At 32.9% G+C, this 20,885-nt stretch overlaps 1 protein-coding gene across 2 annotated transcripts in view; it reads left to right on the top strand.

Annotated features, from left to right (window-relative positions):
• Nucleotides 1–5,530: 5,530 nt before the first annotated feature.
• The window catches only part of LOC119835445 (sushi, von Willebrand factor type A, EGF and pentraxin domain-containing protein 1), a 35,098-nt gene continuing 19,743 nt past the window's right edge, over nt 5,531–20,885 (top strand). The window contains exons 1-2 of one of the 2 annotated variants that reach the window (XM_038360265.1): nt 5,531–5,747; nt 19,369–19,557. In XM_038360265.1, the coding sequence (XP_038216193.1) occupies nt 5,705–5,747; nt 19,369–19,557 (232 nt within the window). In that variant the 5' untranslated portion in view covers nt 5,531–5,704. The remainder of the gene's footprint in view (nt 5,748–19,368; nt 19,558–20,885) is intronic. The other variant, XM_038360264.1, reaches the window with a different exon arrangement.

Raw genomic sequence — 20,885 nt, forward strand, 5'->3', positions numbered from 1 at the left:
GGAAAGTAATTTAAAAATTAAATTATTTGTTTTAAATTGTTAGGTACCTACGTATACGTTTACGGTTTATGAATACTTCTAAGCTTTTCGCCAGCGGCTTCGGTAGTCTGGTCTAGAAAATTAAGCACTTCGAGGATTTTCGAAAAAGAAAAGGTATGTATGACATTTTTTATAATTTTAAATGTATATTCATCACCTATTTGAGTTTTTAGAAACTCAAAAAAACTTTTTATAAACCTGTTTAACTTTTAAAGGCTTATCCAATGACACCTTATGGCTTATTTTAAATAAGTATTCAAGAATTATCTATTTTATATTTTAATCCCTCGGTTACAAATATTTCTGTTCCTCATGTCATAACAATATCTATCTTCTACTTTTGTATGGAAGTCGATGTTATTGTGTACGTGTAAAATGTTTTTAAATATATACTGTAACTATACAGTACTGATACAAGGACTCTTAATTAAAGATATCTTTTAATGAGTTCCGAACACATAAATTGAATATAGAACGTATGGTCCTTTTTTGCCATACAAATATAATTTCAACATCTGCTGCCTGGCCTCATAGCAGAATTCCATAGGACATGATGCTATAGAATATGCATTTAATAATAAATTATTTACTGTAAACAAGTTTGATATGTGTAAAAAGAGCATTGTTTACTAACTACGTCTACATTTGGGTCATGTCTATCCACATTAAATATTTATGAGGTATCTGCAAACAGTACTATTCACACATATGCTGCAAATAATATGGTAGATCATTGATTTCATTAAAACGGTCACTAAATAGATCCCTGCGGAACAACAATGTTAATCGTCGCATTACCAGAACCTTCTCCATTAACGAGAACAGTCTGTACCCTATCCTGAAGGCATGAAGCCATGAGATTTTGAGCTATATCTTTAATACCGTAGAAATGCAGTTTTCGTAACAATGTGAAATGTGAAATGTTGCGTAAAACCGTCAAATTCTTTTGGAAGATCGAACAATATCCCCAAAGCATTCATTGAATTTTTCTATGCTTTATACTTATACAAAAGAGCTACTGCTGGCCAGCTATTGCTGGAGTAGCTCTTTTAGTGTTCAAGAGTCCCTTGGTGAAACCTGTTTGGCATGCACTAACCATTTGAAGCGACTACACAATTGATTTAATATTTAATTTTCGAAGACTTTACTTACTATAGGCTTATTGCAAAATCCATATTCACTCCACTCTGCCACTCTTTCTGGTGGTAGGACTTCAAATGAAGGATTTTTTTAAATCTGTTTCTGGCATAGTATACCTTTTTTTTCTTTATAGGCCAAATCTTGCATAGATTCCCATATGTCGGATTCCTACTGACTAAAACCCCACTGTGTTTCGTCCAGCCGCTTTAGTGAAGGAGCCGCGGGTGCTGGTTGGTATTCACCCGCGGCATTAGTATCCCTGGATAGATGCGCTTTCGAATATTAAAGCATAAGGGGTTCTTTAAAGATAAGTGAAACTCTAATTTCATGTTTTGCGTATTTTATTTCCTATGGTCGATCTAGAACAGGTTGTAATAGAAAGATTTCGTCACCCGAGTGTCAAATTTAAAAAAAAGATTCAGCATTAAATACAAACTAAATTCCTAATATTAGATATATAGACAGTCAAGAGCTTTTTTTCTTAATTGCAAAAATCCTTAAAATTGTATTGATTACTTGGCATACCTTAAAATATTGATTTAACTAGCTTTTGCCCCAAGATTCGCACCCGTTAAATCTAGAGTAGTTTAATAGATGTTCAGGCTATCTATTTAAAAAAACCCTGTCCCTACCTAGGGCCAGACGCGGAAGGCGACTTTAGTTTATAACATGTAGAGATAACTGTAATAAAAAAGTATTACTTTAACATATCGCTGTATCAAATTATATTTTACAAAAATTGTTTGAAATGGCCACCGTTAGCTTAATACCTAAGCTACCCTTCGTTTAATGAATGATCGGTTTAATGTGCTTCCTTGTCTCATTTGCAGGCATTTGCAGACGCGGCCGGCATGGCTAGTTCCGCAGTTGTCTTTCTTTTAATTAACAATAAAATATTCTCCTTGTGTAAAATTTGTACCGACATTAATAAGCTTATTTTCTTCAGATGGCATCCTAAAATTCCATACTGGAGAATATATTCCATCAAAATTTATTGAGCAAATTTTTTTGACAATACGCATTGTTTTGTTACTCAGTAACTAAATATATATTTATTAGGCGCTTTGCATTGGATGATTAGACGAACAAACCCTTCCTGTTATTTTTTAATACGCCTATTAATATAAATGAGCTTTCACAGCTATCATTGCATGAAACGTTTATGGACCTTAGCCTACCTTAAATTGACGGCATTGAAAAGCGACATTCCGAACGTGATAGTTCTTGTCAAATAATTATTTTTCAGATTGAAAATGTGCTTTGTTGTATATCGTTAGGGTCGGATTTGGAGTGTAGAATTGTGGGGGCATTATAGATTTTCTGTGACGAACCATTTTTGTGTTGATTATGGCAAGTGACACGTGTATGTATCCTTTCACGACCGACAGGAATGTTAAGCGCATGGCTCGTTGTAAATGGAATAAGTATAGTTATGGCTCAGTGTAACCAACGAGTGTAACAATGTGGATATGCGGTGATTCGGTTTATGTTGGAGGAGAACGAAACTCCGTAGGATTTTGCTCTGTCACTCGATTAAGGCTTAGGGTATTTTTCTTTCATTAAACATCCTACTAATATTATTACGGGAAAATTTTGCAAGTATACATGAATGTTTGTTACTCTTTCACGTAAAAACAACTGAATGGATTTTAATGAAACTTTACAATAATATAGCTTATACAACGGAATAAGACATGAGCTATACAAATGGTATAAATAAAATTGATATTAATACTATTATTTATTGTCTGTGGGTTCTTGCGTAATAGTTTTAAAATAGTAAATAAAAACCCACGACCATATTTTATGTTGTCCGCTATCTTGTAATTGAAATGTGACACAGATTATCTCTACTGTTTTACTAATTAAACCCTTCTATTTAATATCCTTATTGAGGAGGTGGTGAATTTTTACATCAAACATAGCTAACTAGGTCTATTGGATTTAGGATACAAAAAAAAACTTCATAAAATCTCACGCATTTGAGCTTTCATGAGAGCTTCGATGCGACACAGATAGACATCAACGTATAACACCCCTTAGCCTTAAGACCTTCCCCCGTCGGGGAATAAAGGACTCTCCGACTCCGTCCGGTATTTTATTTTAAAATTTGTAACAATTTTTTTATCATCATCAAAGGTTCAGACGTTCTTAAGTTATATGCGGTATATTATAAGGAAAATTTTTATAAATGAGGATAGGAATATAATGAATTATGATTAGTAAAGTCTTTTTAATTATTAGATTTTTTGTCATTTGCTTAAAGATTATAATAATTACAGCACGCTCTCCCCACGGCGTCGCTTTGGGGTACCTACTTCATGATGTCGGATTTCGGGAACGCTGTCAGAATTCGGAAATGCTCTATGATTGATATGATTTTTTTATCTTAATATTTTTTCCATCTTTTCGCATTGTGTATCTTAGTAGTTTACGAATAAAATCACACTTTAATATAATGATATTCATGATTATTAGTATTGATATTTTGCGAAATTCAATCAAACCTACACAATAGTAAAATTGATTAAATAATAATGACCGTTAACATTATTCAATAATGTTATGTATACTTGTTCTTATAGCATAATTTTTACTCTATGCTTATGAACTACATACAAATGTAACGCACTTTCGCAATATATGAATAAGAAAGTCAAACATAACATTTAACTATCCCATAACAAATTTATTATGTATTCATTTAAATAACTTTTATAGAACTAAAATTATTACTTGCTTTTAAAATTCTCCGTGGATCAACCAACTTTCTCGCTTAAATATGAATAATTATTGTTAAATTTATTATGACTATTACACTTTATATGTTATACCTTTAAACTAGCAATTCTTGTATATATATATTGGAATCTCGGAATCGGCTGAGACGATTTTCATGAAATTTAGAATATAGTTTCGGGGGCGATAAATCGATCTAGCTTTTTTTTAGAAAATGTCATATTCGTGTTTTATTCGTGTTTTATCGACTTAAACTTACTTGCGTTTGAGTAGTCCCAATTTATTATGATTCTTCCTGACATCTAATGGCGATAATAATACTATAAATGCGAAAGTTTGTGAGGATGGATGCATATGTATGTGTGCGTCTGTTACTCTTTCACGCAAAAACTACTGAACCGATTGCAATGAAATTTGCTTCATAGATAGCTGGACAACTGAAATAACACATATGCACTTTTTATACCGATATTCCTACGGGATACGGACTTACGCGGTTTCAACCGCGGGTCATAGCTAGTGTATGTTATACGTTAGTTTCGTGTCGTAGCAGACAACCTTCAACAAGTAAGTTAAAACAAAATGTAATAGGCCTACTACTTAATATTTAAACTAAACCTTATCCATCCCTTGGTTTACTAACATCAAATTAGCCTTAGATATAATATTCGGGACCATAACCCAAATTGTCGAGTTCTTGCATTAGCGTATGCATTATATGAGCACAAAAAAATTCGTCATTAAATATCCTTAAGGTTGGAGAGAAACAACAATAGACGATGAAGCCTGCACACATGGTAGATTTTAATTCGTAAATACGGATGACCAACCTTTTTTTGCTCCAGTTCCTTTAAGTCACTAAATAATAGTATGTATTTTTCTACAGGAAATTGACACCCAGAATAAATCTATCCACTTTTACTTTATGACTCTTTGTTATAGTCGTTTGTGGGGCATTCGTATCATTTTTGGCGCTATGAGACCATTAACGATTCTATTACGGCCTCAATTTTTTTATAGGTAAGGCAGGAATTTCACTATTATTTTGTGATATTTATCGTATTGACGTTTGTAATTAGAGGATATGAATTGAAACATATCACATCAAAAACTTTTCTACTTTAAAATTATCATAATATTATACATTTAAAACATCACTACTGAAAAACAACTGAAATTTCTAGAACGAGTTAGTCTAGTAAGAAAATTCGAGTGTTCGTTTTAAATGAAGTGAAGTAAAAGAATAAACAAAATAATCGTTTGTAAATCGTCATCGTAAAAGAAAGGTTACGATTTGAGAGCGGATGATGCCTACAGATACGTTATTGCAAAACTTTAATGAAATAAACTTTATCTTGTAAATTTTACGTCGAGCTTAATACTCTGAACACGTTTAAATCGACACGCATAATTACAATCATAAATATATTCATTCACCCACTGCCCCAATATACAGATATATTATGTAGATGAGAATTATTATTGTAACGCATAACACGTACCTACTGCAGTGTGAGTGATGCGGCCATTATAATTTGTTATTCGGCGCGCGAAAGTTTGCAGCGTAGTATACAGTTTACACTGTGGTTTGCTTTGCCTATTGTAGTATATTAGTTATTCTGTGGTGCCCACCTGCGATGCGCCGGCGCACTTGCCCGCACTTCCGCAGCGCACCGTGACCGGCTCAGTCGAACACAATCTGTCGAGAGCTTTGCACGCGCCATGACCTCACTGTTCAACGGATACGTACCACGTGTGTAAAACTAACGTGTACTACGCTACGATCATGGATGTGAAATATTACTGTGCTGTATTCGTTCTTATTCAAGGTAAGGACACGCTTTATTTATTTACGTTAAAAACTCTCGCGTCGCGATGATCCACTTTCAGAACAATCTTCTAGACCTACGATGATTTTCTCTTTGTATTGTTGAAATTTATGCTGTTTCTTTGAATTTCTGTGTACATTGTGCGTTTTTAGTTGATTAATAATTTCTCAAATTATTCTTTTTTCATTCATTAATTCTTCATTATCCATCTAAATATTGACTACAAATAGTTACTATCTATTACAGACTACTATATTAATTTCATTACATATGCTTAAAATTTAAAATTATTTTTTTAGCAATTTTTATTCAGTGATAAAGATAACAATCGATCGTTATAAATATCAATTATAATCGCGTGCATCTCCGGGCAATACACTTACTGCTTCACTAATTTGTTTTTATTTACACACGTGTAGTAAGCAAGTTGCAAAGTGCAGTTAGGCGGCTGTAACTTGGTATATATTATAAGTATTAAACTAAAATTAAACAATCTCACTACAAAGTATTTTCTTATTTGATTTTACGCGATTTTTATAAAGACTAAGGTCATACAAAAATCGTAACATGTAACATCTTAGTCTCATCTAGTAAAGTGTTCGAAACGTCGGTATTATCCTGTGAAATCGGGTTAAATAATTAAATTAATAAATCGCTTTTAAAATCCCTTAAAACTTTCTAAACCTTACTACTTATACCAACCTTACTTAATAAACTCATAACAAACTCATAACTCATAACCCTCTTTAGGTATGGGCTTAAAAAAGACATAGACAATTTTAAAAGTTGTTATTATTACAATAATTAATTTGTTTTTAATGCGTGAATTATCGAACTGTAGCAGAGACAATTCTTATAAAGTTCTCCAACTGCAAATCCGGAAAATTAAAAGAAGCCAAAATAATGTTATTTTTTAAAAAATAAACTTCACAAAATAAGACCCTCGGTCTATTGTACCTACTAAACGTTTATTTGAATAGCAAATCAGTTTGTATAGGTGTAGGAGCTTTTCTTTAAATTTGAAAAACAGATTGTTTTACGTTTGTCGTACCGCATTTATCACAATTATTATAAATTTTACATGTGAAAATGTTACAATTATGTTTAAAACTAAACAGATTAACGAGTTCTACAATTTCTCATACTTTCACTTCGATTTATTATCTATCAAATTATTGAATACATGATTTTCAGTGCATGCCTCGCAAACTGTAAAAAATGTGTCAATGAAGATTTTCTCTATAAAAATAGATTCTCATGCAATAGTATTTAGAAACTTGATGTTTGTATGCAGCGGGATTGCAACTTGTATATATGTACTGCGGATTATTTAACCAACGTTACCAAAAACGAAGGAGGTTCTCAATTCGGCTGTATTTTTTGTTTTGTTACTTAATATCTACGGAGATACACCGACGGGCAAATTTAACCAATTGGCGTGATTTTTGTTTGATAGGAAATTGTTGTGGTACCTTCGAGGACGCCGGTGATGTAATTTTGTAGACAAGAATTAATTCCTAGATTTTTCAATAGATCATTTAATAATATAATATTAAGTCATTTTTTTTGACTTTGATGAAGTATGAATTAGCATTTACAATACCGATATGGTTATGATTAAACTATAACTTTCATGTTAAGAAAAATTTGATAATTTTATTAATTATCCAGATCGTTGTTAATGTCTCTGAATAATTTGGCATACATATAATGTTTAAGTAAGTCTCCCGCAAATTACATTTAAACGCCTTTAGGTAATAAATGTAAGTATGTATGTACATAATAATATATCCTAAGTATTGATAAGACACATGTGCCTATAAACTTAGATATTAAGTTTGTTGGCTTCCCCTCCTTACACCGGAAGTTACTCCCCAACATCCGCTTTGCTTTCCACATTCGTTTGTCCAAATGTTACATGAATAAATTATTTTACAACGCTTATTAAATATTAGCTATTTTTTGTTTTATTAAATATGCTTATAAGCTTTTAAAGTGAATACTCTATTTGCAATAATATTGTAGAACGAATAGGTACTACATAATATAATATGCACATTTAAATACATGTATCTATCCGCTTCTTTGTCGGCGTTGTGGGTAAACTTTTAATCTCTAGACACATTAAATATATAGCCTTTATTTTAGGTTAGACTTCTGCATGCATAGACTGGATTAAAGTTCACAGGTTTTGCGTGAAGCGTATATAAACAAACCTGATAATGATACTTAGTATATATTTCGATGTAGTAGTTTTAGAAAACTTTTTTGCACTAGTAGAAGTTACACAAATGAATGAGGTTTGTATTTGAGTTTTTAGCATAATACGGTATGTATTATTATATATGTGTATAGCATTAATTAATAACAAGGTAAATACGTACTGAACTAAAAGGAAATATTTATTTGACCTGTGTCAGTAGAATTTTGACGCTTAAAACTCAATTTCAGTTTAAAATTTTCTCTTGAATGTTCTTATAGTTTCTTCCATAATATATTGCATTATAATGTTTTTTAGTTCACATTATGTATACAGCAGCGTTTTTTCACAATTCTGTGATTAAGCGAATAGCTGATATTTACCAAATTCTGTATGAATAATGTAATATACTCGTCTTAGTAGTCTAAACTTAAAGGAAAGATGTATCAAAATAATACAGACCCATTGTTAAGAATTTGTTGAAAAAAATCGCTCAAGCCTGTGATGTAACAAAAAATGTAGCATCAGGATGAGTTATGTAGGGTGTGGCAATCACACTGACGCCCGAAGAATGTAGTTTTTATGTGGGTAAATGCATTACGGGATATTTTTACTGCGGTGCTTGCTTTTAGTGAATTACTTTCGATTTTGGATTTTCGTCCATCCCTTTTAAGCATATTAAAAGAGCTGCTGCATATTTATCTGCATGTCTATAATGGGTGAATACGGATAAGGAACTACTACAAGACATTTTCATCCTATCCGTGTTTTGTAATAAATAAACAGTTTCTTAGTAAAAATTTCAATATCCTACTATCCTACTAATCCTACTTATATTATAAATGCGAAAGTTTGTAAGGATGTGGGTGTGTTTGTTGCTCTTTCACGCAAACGCGCATCTTCAGTACCGTCTCAACTTTTAATACACGTTGTTTATTTACCTAAAACTATCACATCGCAAAGAGCCTAACGACGTTTAAATTTAACGCGGATAAATGTGACAAAAAGTGTGAAAAAAGCAATAAAAAGGTATGAAGTGAAAGTTAGGCAATGAGGCTGCATTCCTTCACGAGAGACCTGGGCCACATACGTGCAGCCTTCGTGTCATTAACTTGATATATTAAAAAAAGCGCTGTCTAGCAATTTAGATGATATTACACGGTTGTTTTTTAGAAAATGTACCCACCATTAACTATTTATAACGACCTAAAACTATATGACGATATCACTCCTAACTTGCATGCTTTTCATCTAGTTTTTAATGTTTTGAAAGAATTTGAGACAAAATTATGGTTTTAAACAACTTTAATAAACTTGGCTGTTAATTTGAGAATATAGTAAACCAAAGAACGCATACAAATGCGAATGCATATTAATATCGTATATTTACGTAAAGTTGAACTAACCCATGCTGTAATATTTTTATATTTATTTATTTACATATCTGTGATGGCTTTTTTCATATAATTGTATAAAATACCAATGTTCCTAGAATATTTCTGTTCTTTTTTTTGTACAAACAGTTATTATTATTCACTAAAATTTGTGTAAAGGATTTGATGATATGCAAACAAAAACGTTATCAAACACCATACATGTTTTTGAATCAGAATTATAATCCTATGCTATTGTAAGTAATACGTGTTAACCATATTGTAATCTATTAACAAGAATCTTTGAGGCAATTATTTAATATTTCTTCATCCGTTGAGGTCGTTTCACAAATCAGGTCAGATTTCTAAGGGAAGTTGCCAAAGTTGTAATTAGGTCATTAACATCACTTCCTATTTGCATATTAATGAAGGTAAGAATTGATCATGTTTTTTACGATTTTAAAACACTTATGTAACATAACATTACGTGTAGGAGGAGTTTATGTTATTGTTAATCCTCTAAGTATTCTTTTAGGACGATCATTATATCATTTTATATATAGTCTATTAATGCAGCGTTATACAACGTTCGATATACTGTGTAAAACGTGTACTCCAAATTAAATTAATCTTCAAATTGCCTAATTTTTTGAAACGAGGCTTCATCATCATCAGCCCATATATATTCCAACTTTAGGGACATCGGTCTCATATCCTGCCTGCATTCCTGCACGCACGTTCCGTTGCGAATCCCCGACTTTTCGATTGAAGTCCGAGGTCCTATCCACTGAGCCACCACAGTTCTGATGCTTACTTGACGTTTATACCAACTCTGTGAAGTCGTGACAGCTAGAGAAGCGCGTGCGTGACCCAATTCGTGCTGAGGCATGCTCAATGCTCATGGTTATAAGTTTTTCCATACAATGCGCTCTCAGGCGTGTCCTGACTAGAGTATTTAAACGTTTTTTGTTTGTTTGTATAACAGGTCAGTGTCTGATATTATTCATCAGCAATAAAAGATGTACCTTTCTAATAATAGTAACGTGCAATAAAATAATTTTACTAGGTATTAAATAACATAAAATTAATATAATCTAACAATCGTTGTTCATTTAGTAGTTATTGTTGACACAGAAAAATATATTATAACAACACAGAAAACTTGTATGTTTAAGTATTGAATATTGTCTTTGTTTTAAAATCAATTTTAATCATGAACCACATACATTCGTTACGTGAAATCTTTGGAATCGTGGTATATCGGTAAGGTATCCCAATTTGCTATATGAGCACATATACATATTATGAATCATTAACATAAAATATTAAAATTTACTGTTGGCGTTGATATCAAATTAAGGCACATTTTCTTATAGTTAAGAAGTAAAAGTGAATCCATCCTATAGTGGGGTGAAAGTTTTGATTACTCGCTAATTAGATAAAATTTGTGAAATAAGTATTCTTCAATATATATACTATATTGCATTTTTTTTATATTGTGGGAGTCGAGCACGCTTCGGCACGAATTGGGCCAGCTCGCACCGGGGAAGTACCACACCCCCACAGAAAACCGGCGTGAAATAGTGGCATGCTACTGTGTTTCGTACGGTGAGTGGGGGAGCCGGTGGCCCGTTTCCTTTTCCTCACCCGTCCCAGTCCATTCCTTCTTTCCAGTCGTTAATCCATTCCTTTTCCCTTATCCCAAAAAAGCGGGCAGCGCATTCGCAGAGGCCCAACCATTGCGTATGTTCATGGGCGGTGGTGATCGCTTACCATCAGGCGAACCACCAGCTCAGTTGCCCGCTATGACATAAAAAAAAAATTTGATATATATTAGATTCAAGTACACAATATCTATTAACCAAAAGTATTACAATATACATATATGTATTTCGAATATTTATTTGTTTTTCGATTACCATTTCGTTAGCATTTCCATACCTAATGTTGTATTTTCTATACAATATTATTTCTCTGTACTGTATCTTCCAGTCTAGTATGAAATCATTGGTTTAGACTTTAGAAAGAACATTTGTGTTGTCTTCTGCAAAATAATATCTCATAAGCTGGTTTGTTTATATCTAGTTTTAATCTAAATTCATATTGACAATTTTATCAAAAGAAAAAGGTGATGTCAAATGTACTCAACGCTTTCGTTGCGTGCAGTACGACCCATGCGTTACTTGCCCATATGTTGTGGCTAACGGTTGCACCGGTCGAAGTTTGGTCAACCTAGGCGTGCCCGAGACAATATTATGAGTTGAATTCATTGTTCAATTTTAGATATTGACGTTTTGAATACAAAAGGAAAATTCTTGTAAATAACGATTTTAATTAATTAATTACTAAGCAAGTTTTAAAACCAAAATTATGTGACATCTGATCACGGTGCACAAAGGCACATTTAAATTAAGTAATTTAACAATGAACGGGTTGGCAAATCTTAAATTCGTGGTAATAATGCAGGTGTGGTCTGTTTCTGGTACTGTATTTTTGCGTTACTCTGAGTTCTCTGTTTAAAGTTATAATATTGTCGGATATTGTTTTAATAATCTGTTGCATGAATAACTGTCAGTTAAGATACATATGTCGCTTTTCATAACTTGTCACAATTCGTTTAGCTATCGAATCTTATAAAACTACGAATCATTTGGAAACGTGGCGTATTCGTAGGGATTGCGGCTTGATGTCCAGACGTTGATTATCCAATGTTCGGGCCAACTACCCTCACTTTGTTAATAGTTTATGTGACTGGCTCTGATTTGTTATCAACTGATTACGTCAATTAGGCAGTTGCGTAGACTTGCAGTACATTTTTATTACGATCGAACTAATATTAAACACAGCCCTCATTTTGTTTTCTTACAATATAATATAAGAGAATTATAATAAATAATGATGAGAATACAACCAAGTGAATCGGTATCAACTTGATTTACGCAATCAAATTGACAATAGGCTAAATTATCTGTATAAATTTAATTACGTCACACTTAAAATAGCGTAGATAATTTCGGAATATCTTACTCAATAATTAAAAACATAATTATACTTTTTTGTAAAGTGATTTTTAGAATTTGCGAAGAAGATAGGTACTACGACCCTAAACTTTAGATAAATAAAGTTTGATCTGTTATTTTTTACTTCTTTAATCACTACATAGTATAAAACAAATTTGCTTTTCTCTTTCCCTATGTCCCTATTTATGGTTAAATCTTTAAAACTACGCGAAGGATTTTGATGGGGTTTTTGTTAATAGATAGAGTGATTCAAGAGGAAGGTTTATATGTATAATAACATCTATTTAACTACTCCGAATTTAAAACGTGCGAAGCCGCGGGCAAAAGCTATTTTTATAAATGCGAAAGTTTGTATGGATGTGTGCGTGTGTGTGTTTGTTACTCTTTCACGCAGAAACTACTAAACCGATTGCAATGAAATTTAGTACGTAGATAGCTGGACAACTGAAATAACATATAGGCTACTTTTTATCCCGATATTCCTACGGGATAGGGACTTAAGCTGGTGAAATCTCGGGGGGCAGCTAGTTGTTTATAAAAGTAAGTAGTTTAAGCGAATAATACATTATAGCACATTTCCTTGAAGTATTTCGCAATAAACCATTTTAAATTCAATTATTTCTAAATTCTAGCGGATTTAATTTCAAATTTTTAAATTTTTCACAATCAATTCACATGGACCAAATACAAAAGAAAAATAAATAGGATTTTCAGGTTTCACGTTGTGAACTCGCTTATAATTATATTAATCTAGCATGTTAGCTAGTGTTCTATCAACTGTGCTCTCAATGCATTGTTGCTAAGAAATTTTCGTTATTATTTTAAGATTTAATACCAGGCGTTAATATGTTTTTTACCTGGTTCTATTCGTTTGGTAACTTAAAATAACATTTTTCTTTTTGTAACGTGTCTTTGTCGTCCATGTTTTTATCTATACTTATAAAATGATGAGGAAAAGTTTGTTTATAATATATTATTGAATTAAAGTATGTACGTTGCTACATAACTATAACTTATAAGTAGGTAATAACCACAGAAACAATATGGGACAATAATGCAATGTCTAAGTATTATATTCTTCTTTGAATCTGAACCTGTGATAGACCGTTACGACTTTGTCATGATCATCACAGTTTTATGTCTTTCATAAAAACGCCTTACATTACTTCATTTATTGGTGGCAATTGGATTATACGTAAAGTAACTGCGCATTGGAACATGTAGGTAACGGTTAGAGAATGTCGTCCGCTAGATCAGCTATGAAATGGGATTACGAGGCAATCTTCACAATGAAGCGTAATGCGTATAGCTCATATTTATATTATTGTGCATGATTTGTATAAAATGTTTAATAGTAATCTAAAATGATAACTTCTTTAACAACTTTGGTACTGACGCTCTGCATTGTATAAATGTTTTGGCTTTATTTTATCTTGTTTACTTAGGATAGTAAAAAACTTTATTTAATGTGTAACTGTAAATTAAATAAACAATCAATTAAATCATGTTTAAACCATGACATTGTCCACTTCTTGAAATTGTTAAGTTTGTAAAGAAATCGATAGATGAAAATATACAATCGAATTGATAAACTTCTCCCTTTGTTGAAGTCGGCTAAAAATAAATATATTTATGTCCTAATATTTCCGTGTGGTGGTTGGTGCCTTACCTATTACATCTAAGGGTACCACTTACCTTCAAAAAAGTAACATATCCAATACCTACGTAGCTATATTATTCATTTGCGTATCTATTAATTATGTATATGTATACAACACCATCACAATTGATGACTTTCCTTAAGAAAACTACAAAAGGTACAAACTGACGCAATATGACACTAAGTAGGCGTGATCCGAGAAAGCGCTTTCTCAGAGTTGCAAAAACGTGTACAACCATTATCATGATCTCTACCGTTCACGACATATAGACGAAATTTGCGTGGCAAAACTATAAGTCTTGTATTGATAATTGGAAAATACTATCGAAGTCTGGTAAGTGGATAATTGGCTAGTGTGCAGAGGTGTTTAATGCATCTGAGATTAAAGATTTGATACAGGTTATACGTACACATATCAGACGATTAATCACATACTTGCTCGTAGAAATTATCAAGTGATAGAAAAATAAGTATAAGAAGTGAATTGTTGCGACTTATCATAACACTTCCTATGTTGAAACGTGTCCATTTAACTGGATTTAAGTATATATAAATTGTATGTATATATAGACTTGGATTTAAGTACGTATAGACTTAATTAACGAGTGTGAGTTTAAGTGTTATAATTACGGTAAATATAAATACACACATACGCACACTATAACCAGTCGCTGAACAGTGGTTTACGTGAAGATATAATATTACATGGTATTACTGTACATACGTTTTCCCGCCCATCCGTCGTAACCGGGTCGCCATTTGACCCGCTTGACCAAACGCCTCGTTTCCCCTTTCCGAGCTTGATATGTAAATTAAGCTACGAATTAGCATCTAGATGCTTATAAGTCTTATAACTCACTTGAGTAGTAAATAACTGCATAAATTAATCAATCGTTAATTTTAGTCGTTCGCTTCAAATCGATGATAATTAAATAACTGTTGGTGAATATTTTGCATGTTGGTTTTAGATGATTTTTTTAATAGAGGTTATTTTAACGCCAAAAAATTTGTTAATGAAAGCATTATATGGTGAAGGGCAATTATGTATTATGTGATCGTATTTATAGATCAATCCGTTTAAATTTAAAAGGAATGAGTAAAATTGTCTGGGCTTAAAATATTTTTTTTCCCGTACTGAAATTACTTTTACTAGTAATAATTGATTATATGTACCTACTTCTATTTTCAATAACAAAATTATCCCTATTATATTTTAAACGAAGCCTTAATTAACCCTAATCTATAAATATTGTAAAAAGAAACTCGTGTTATTTAGTATGTTCGATTTATTTCCATTTGGCTTAGGATAAAACTGTTAACATTTTTTAAAATTGGTTAAAAACATGTCAACCTGCTACAGGGCGAGCACAGAGTATGAAATTAAATCGAATCAGTGAAAAAGTACTCTATTGTAATTTTTGATTGCACTTTACTCAATGTTTGATGAATGAACATATAATCAAGTATTCCTTTTAGGTACGTCTTATCAAAGGCATTTATATATTTTAAAATATCAAAAGTTGAAAACGGTAATTTCTTATTATCATTGCCAAAAACTATGCAAAAACAACTAAGTTAACGGAACAAAATTATCAATCGAAACGTGTTTCTAACATAGCGTCCGATAATGTTTAAACAAGAATCCACAACACCCACGTATTTATTTTAATTTATTCAACGCGCCAAACAAAACTGTCCAATTCCGAAGGTACATTAATCTTTTCGATGATCACAAAACTCGATAAAATTGTTCTGACACACAATTAATAAAAGCTTAATGCTTCGTAGCTTTCTACCTCGAGGTAAAAATTTTAAATTAAAAAATAGTGGGTCATTGTATTGCCGCGATAACAGGTGCCTGAAATCGTTAACTAACATTGTATGCGACACCGTTTGTGGCAACAGTGTAACGAATAGGGAAATCCAAGTATCTATGCATGAGTAATAGAAACCAGCGATAGTGCGCTGTCTTACGTCTTAAGAGACTTCTATGAGCGTGTTACCTCTGATATCCTCTCTCCTATTGATAGATAGACGCAATTGATAGCAAAGTCTATCTGTCGATAGGATATTAGGATAGTTTTGTCTAACTTTAGTAACCGAAACAATGGATAGATAGGATATTGAAAACGGACATGTAAAGAAGTTACTCTGTTAAGTATTATCTGTGGTTTTTACTCAATTCTTACTGCTCAAGATTTCAAGGATTAAAGCCCGTTGCTAACATAAAAGTAAGAGGTGAACGACCGATACGCAGCTCAAACAAAATCCTTCCATAGACGGCTTATACAAAGGGTAAATTGTATTATGTTTATTTTACACCTATGTTTATTTTAAAACTAACAACCATTATTGTAGAAGCACTATAGGGTAGTCTTTATAATTAATCACTGTGACTGAGGTGTTGACAGGAATTTAAATAATTTTACAAAAGAAACAACTACATGAGATTTTCTTTTATTGAAAGATGATTTTATCAGTATATTATATTTGTATACCGAATTTAAAACTTCTAAACACGTCGTGGTTCACGTAGTTACTACGTCTACAGTGTACACTAATATTAACCACCAGATAAAGTTTTGTACATGCTATTCAAAGTCACAAATATCACACAGTTTCGCAGTTATTAACAAGATAGTGTACGAATTGAATTCAGCGATACTCTGCACGGAGGCGTGCCGCGTGCGGGTCACCACGCTTTCTGAGTCACGTAATTGCGTTCTCGCGACAGATAAGCGCTCATTATTGCATTTCTTTCGATTTCATATCACTGACAGCCAGGATGTTCTTAATCGAAACAAGGAATACATTATTAAGGCTTATTGTAGTTAACAATGAGTTATTTTTTTATCAAGTCAGGGATTTTTGTAAAAAAATGTGGACAATGATCTTCCTTAATTATATGCAGTTATATGTTTGTTGCTTATGAAATAATAGGGTTTTTCTTATTTCCACGCTCTAGTTACAGTTTAAATACAAATAAAGTTATTGTATTATTAATTACAAATAGCTGGATAGTTTACTGAAATCTCTTATAGAATGTAGCATCTATCATCACACGTGAATTGGTATAGCGCACGCCAGACTAACATTTCAACTTCTTCATAGTAGATTGAAGAATACATACGGGCATTCCCATTGTAGCAATGTTGTTTAGTCATGCATTAGGTCAACTTTCACTAACATTCGACCGAAGTTTGCAAAGCTCGACTTCCAAATGACTAAGCTTTATTGTTCTGGCTTTTGTCATATATATGGGCATGGGCTTCAATGAGATGAGAAAGAAGCAAACAGCGTTTCGAGAAACGTTTATGAATATTTTATTTTATCAGTTATCTTATCAAGATCCTTTTCTTTTGTCGTATTTGTATGAATTAATCACTCAATTTTAAATAAAACTGTTATAACTAAATTCCGCCCGCGGCTTCGCACGATGTCAAGCGAAATTCTAATGAGAATGAGATTCTGCATCGCGGTAAAAATCGCTTCAACAAGCAAACACACCTACACACACAAACACATGCGTATTTATAATATAATTACTATTAATAAGTATTGTAAGGGTATAAATTATCTCTAATTTAATATTTCACAAATTTATATTCACGATAAGTCCCAGCATAATTGGTTAAATCATTACACCAAACCGCGATAAAATCATGAAAATTTGTAACTTTGCAAAGAGCACTCCGACATCGTAATAATCAAACCGAGTAATTAGATCAGGAAGTACCTAATGGGAATGAATATAATCTCAACGCTTGTTAATAGATTCCAAAGCTATTAAACCCGGAGCAAGTTATTACCACCGTTCGCGCTTTCGCTAATTTCAATCACCACGGTAGAATTTTGATCTTTTCGAATTTGAGAGGTTTCACGGAAATCTGAACGCAGATGACGCGTTAAATAATTCGTCATGCAATGCCTTTCTTTGTCACGACTTTCATCTGAATCACTTGCCTTTTCGGTACGTCATTAGTCACTTTAGGTGGGTAAAACGAGTCTTAAGTGGGACTTATCAAATAAACCAGTGACAGTCGATAGGATATAAGTGATAAATTTAGATAAACATTTTCAAGAATTAAGTAACAGCATCTAATCGTTAACTATTTGCCTTTGCAAGCATTGCGCTCTTCGAGAATTGAAAAAAAAAGAAAGAGCTTTAACAAATGAATTTATTTTTATGGACACTATAGTCGTTACTCGTGTTTAGTTTGATGAATATTTCGAAATTTAACCAAAAACGGAACAATCGCTAGATCTAGTAAGAGCGTTAAGGAAACGGCTGCACTGAGAATCACTTTAGTGAGAATCTGGCGTCGCAGTGGTACTCCTAAAGCCACGAGGAATTCCGCCACAACTCGGGTCAACTCCCCGGCGTGGCGCCATCTTTGCCACAACACCGCTGCGTTGACCGCCATCAGTGCAGATCCCACGCCGCACAAATAAGTCTAAGACATTGGTGATATATTATTGTAAAGAAAATTATTAACACCTATCACAAATGTATATGAAATAATCGCAAACAAAATATGTTGAAAACTTTCGATAATAGAAGTAATATGACCAAACGACGACTTATCTAAGTATATAGTATATTTGAAAATCACATTTCTTTGTGATGTCAAACTAACAAATTAAACACACTCATGATGTGTGCGCCTTATATTAATTACATATTTGCGTTTTTGATTTTGTGTGTCATAAGCATTCTATAAAAATCAATATCATGTTAGAACGAAGTCTCAAATACCTGCAGTGCACTTCCACCGCAGCGAGTGGCGCCGGCACACAATGCTAGTCCCAAAGCGGCTATACAATACGTGACTAAAAGACCTCCAGACACAGATAGTTCCCACCGGAACACCTTCAGCGACCTCAAGTGCAGCGTTAACAATGAAACCATGATCATTAACGTGACCAACCGTAACGCCAGGAGAGGTCCTCTCGCCTCCTCTCCATACTGCGTGTTTTCTATCGTAGTCACCACGCTGTGGGATACATTTCCTTTCATTGTGTAATATTTAAAAAAAAATTGACATTGATTTCAATGTTGTGGTTGGCCGAAGGCCGAAGCATTTCAGTTGTTATTGTCAATTATCATAGATGACAGAATATGCGCATATCACGGATGTCTATGGTCTATTAAATGTAGTAGTAGCTAGTATGGTAAATTTATGATGTTATTGTATGAAACCGTTCTTATCACTCGTTTTGAATAATTATAAGTCAGTAATTGACAAAAGGCGCTAAAATATCTAAAAGCATAAATCTACATCATCATCATTCATAACATTCCATTACCTATCAATATTATAGATATATATATATATATATATACTCATTAAAATGTATTTTATTACAGCCTACGCAGTATCATCATGTGGATTTCCCGGTGTGCCGGCGCATTGTTCTGTATCGTTCTCCGAGGAGAACTACACGGAGGGCACTATCGTCACCTACACATGCGACAGAGGATTTGAACTGCTTGGTCCTTCGAGACGGGTCTGCAACGGTAACGGCCGCTGGACGCCCGATGGGATACCGTTCTGTGGTATGTTTATAAGACAATTTATAATATTATACTTTATATAAATTTAGAACAATTACTTTATGAATTTTATGTCCTACGTTAAAATAGGTCTATATCTGAGCATTTAATCTCAATGGATATATTAGATTTTTGCGGTTTGCATGAACTTTATTTATTTGAGATTGTAAGAAGGAACACAGTAATAACCAATAGTACTGAACGTACTATCCGACACAGTTAGTGAATAATATTTTAGTCATCGGTATTACGAGAAAATCCATAATGTTATGCACCGTATTTCCGCACGAAAACGCTTCTACTGACCCACTTTTACTTTCTTCGTCGAGAAATTACTTCACATGAGCCGTGAATGGAGTCGAAAAAGCGGAAGAGTCATTGTCATTCACTCCCACGACTCTCTCCGGCGGAAAGTTGCTTCGACTGTGACAGCCTTAAGAGTTCAAGTTCATATCGTTCATGTGCTAAAAGTATTCGAATTTTAAATATCCCGTATTCCTTTTTTTCCAGTACTGAATTTATTAAGATTAAATTAAAAAGTTTGCTTACATTTTATTTATTTATTTTTTACACATATATGTGGAATACGCTTGAAAGGCATGCATGACCCATATATGGTATCAGTCAATCTATGAACCCTCATCAAAATAATCCGAAGTGTCTGTTTTCATTTACCACAAATGTTTTAATTTGAAAAGCAAAGGACCCAGTCAACAACATAATATCAATAAATTTCGCACACTTCGATAATCAAAAGTACAATTAACACCGTCAGCAATAAATAATCGGCATTCGCTAATCATTCTCGGATAACGGTATGAGTCGATCGCGCGCGTGTAAAGCTAGTCCATTATATCCGATTGTCAGGTGTTTGGGACAGGTGTGTGTGGGCTTTGAAGTTTGAACTACTGACACAGTTAGTACGGATCATTGTATGGGCTGTACGCTTTACATAACATGCAGGTAGGCAGTTCATACGATCGGATCAAGATGGTGTGATTAGGATAATATATTCGGTGTGGGTTTTCACTGTTACTTAGCTGGAGATTAATTATAAAGAAAACTGTATTATAGCATTTCATATTTTTTCTTCCCAATTTAAAAATATATTCTTGTTCCATACCATTTCTTTAGCTGTATTTTTAAATGTGTAATACAAAGCAATAAATAGCTATAACTAGAATTAGGAATAGGCCACTAAATATATAAAAATATATCACACCATAAAATTGTTTTTTAAAAACATAACTTGAAGAAATTAGTATAACTAAACTTAAATCACGTCAGATTAATATACGTAAAATGTCAGTGGCATATAAAAACTGCCCAAT

This window comes from Zerene cesonia, chromosome Z, assembly GCF_012273895.1.
Source record: "Zerene cesonia ecotype Mississippi chromosome Z, Zerene_cesonia_1.1, whole genome shotgun sequence".
Lineage (NCBI taxonomy): Eukaryota > Metazoa > Arthropoda > Insecta > Lepidoptera > Pieridae > Zerene > Zerene cesonia.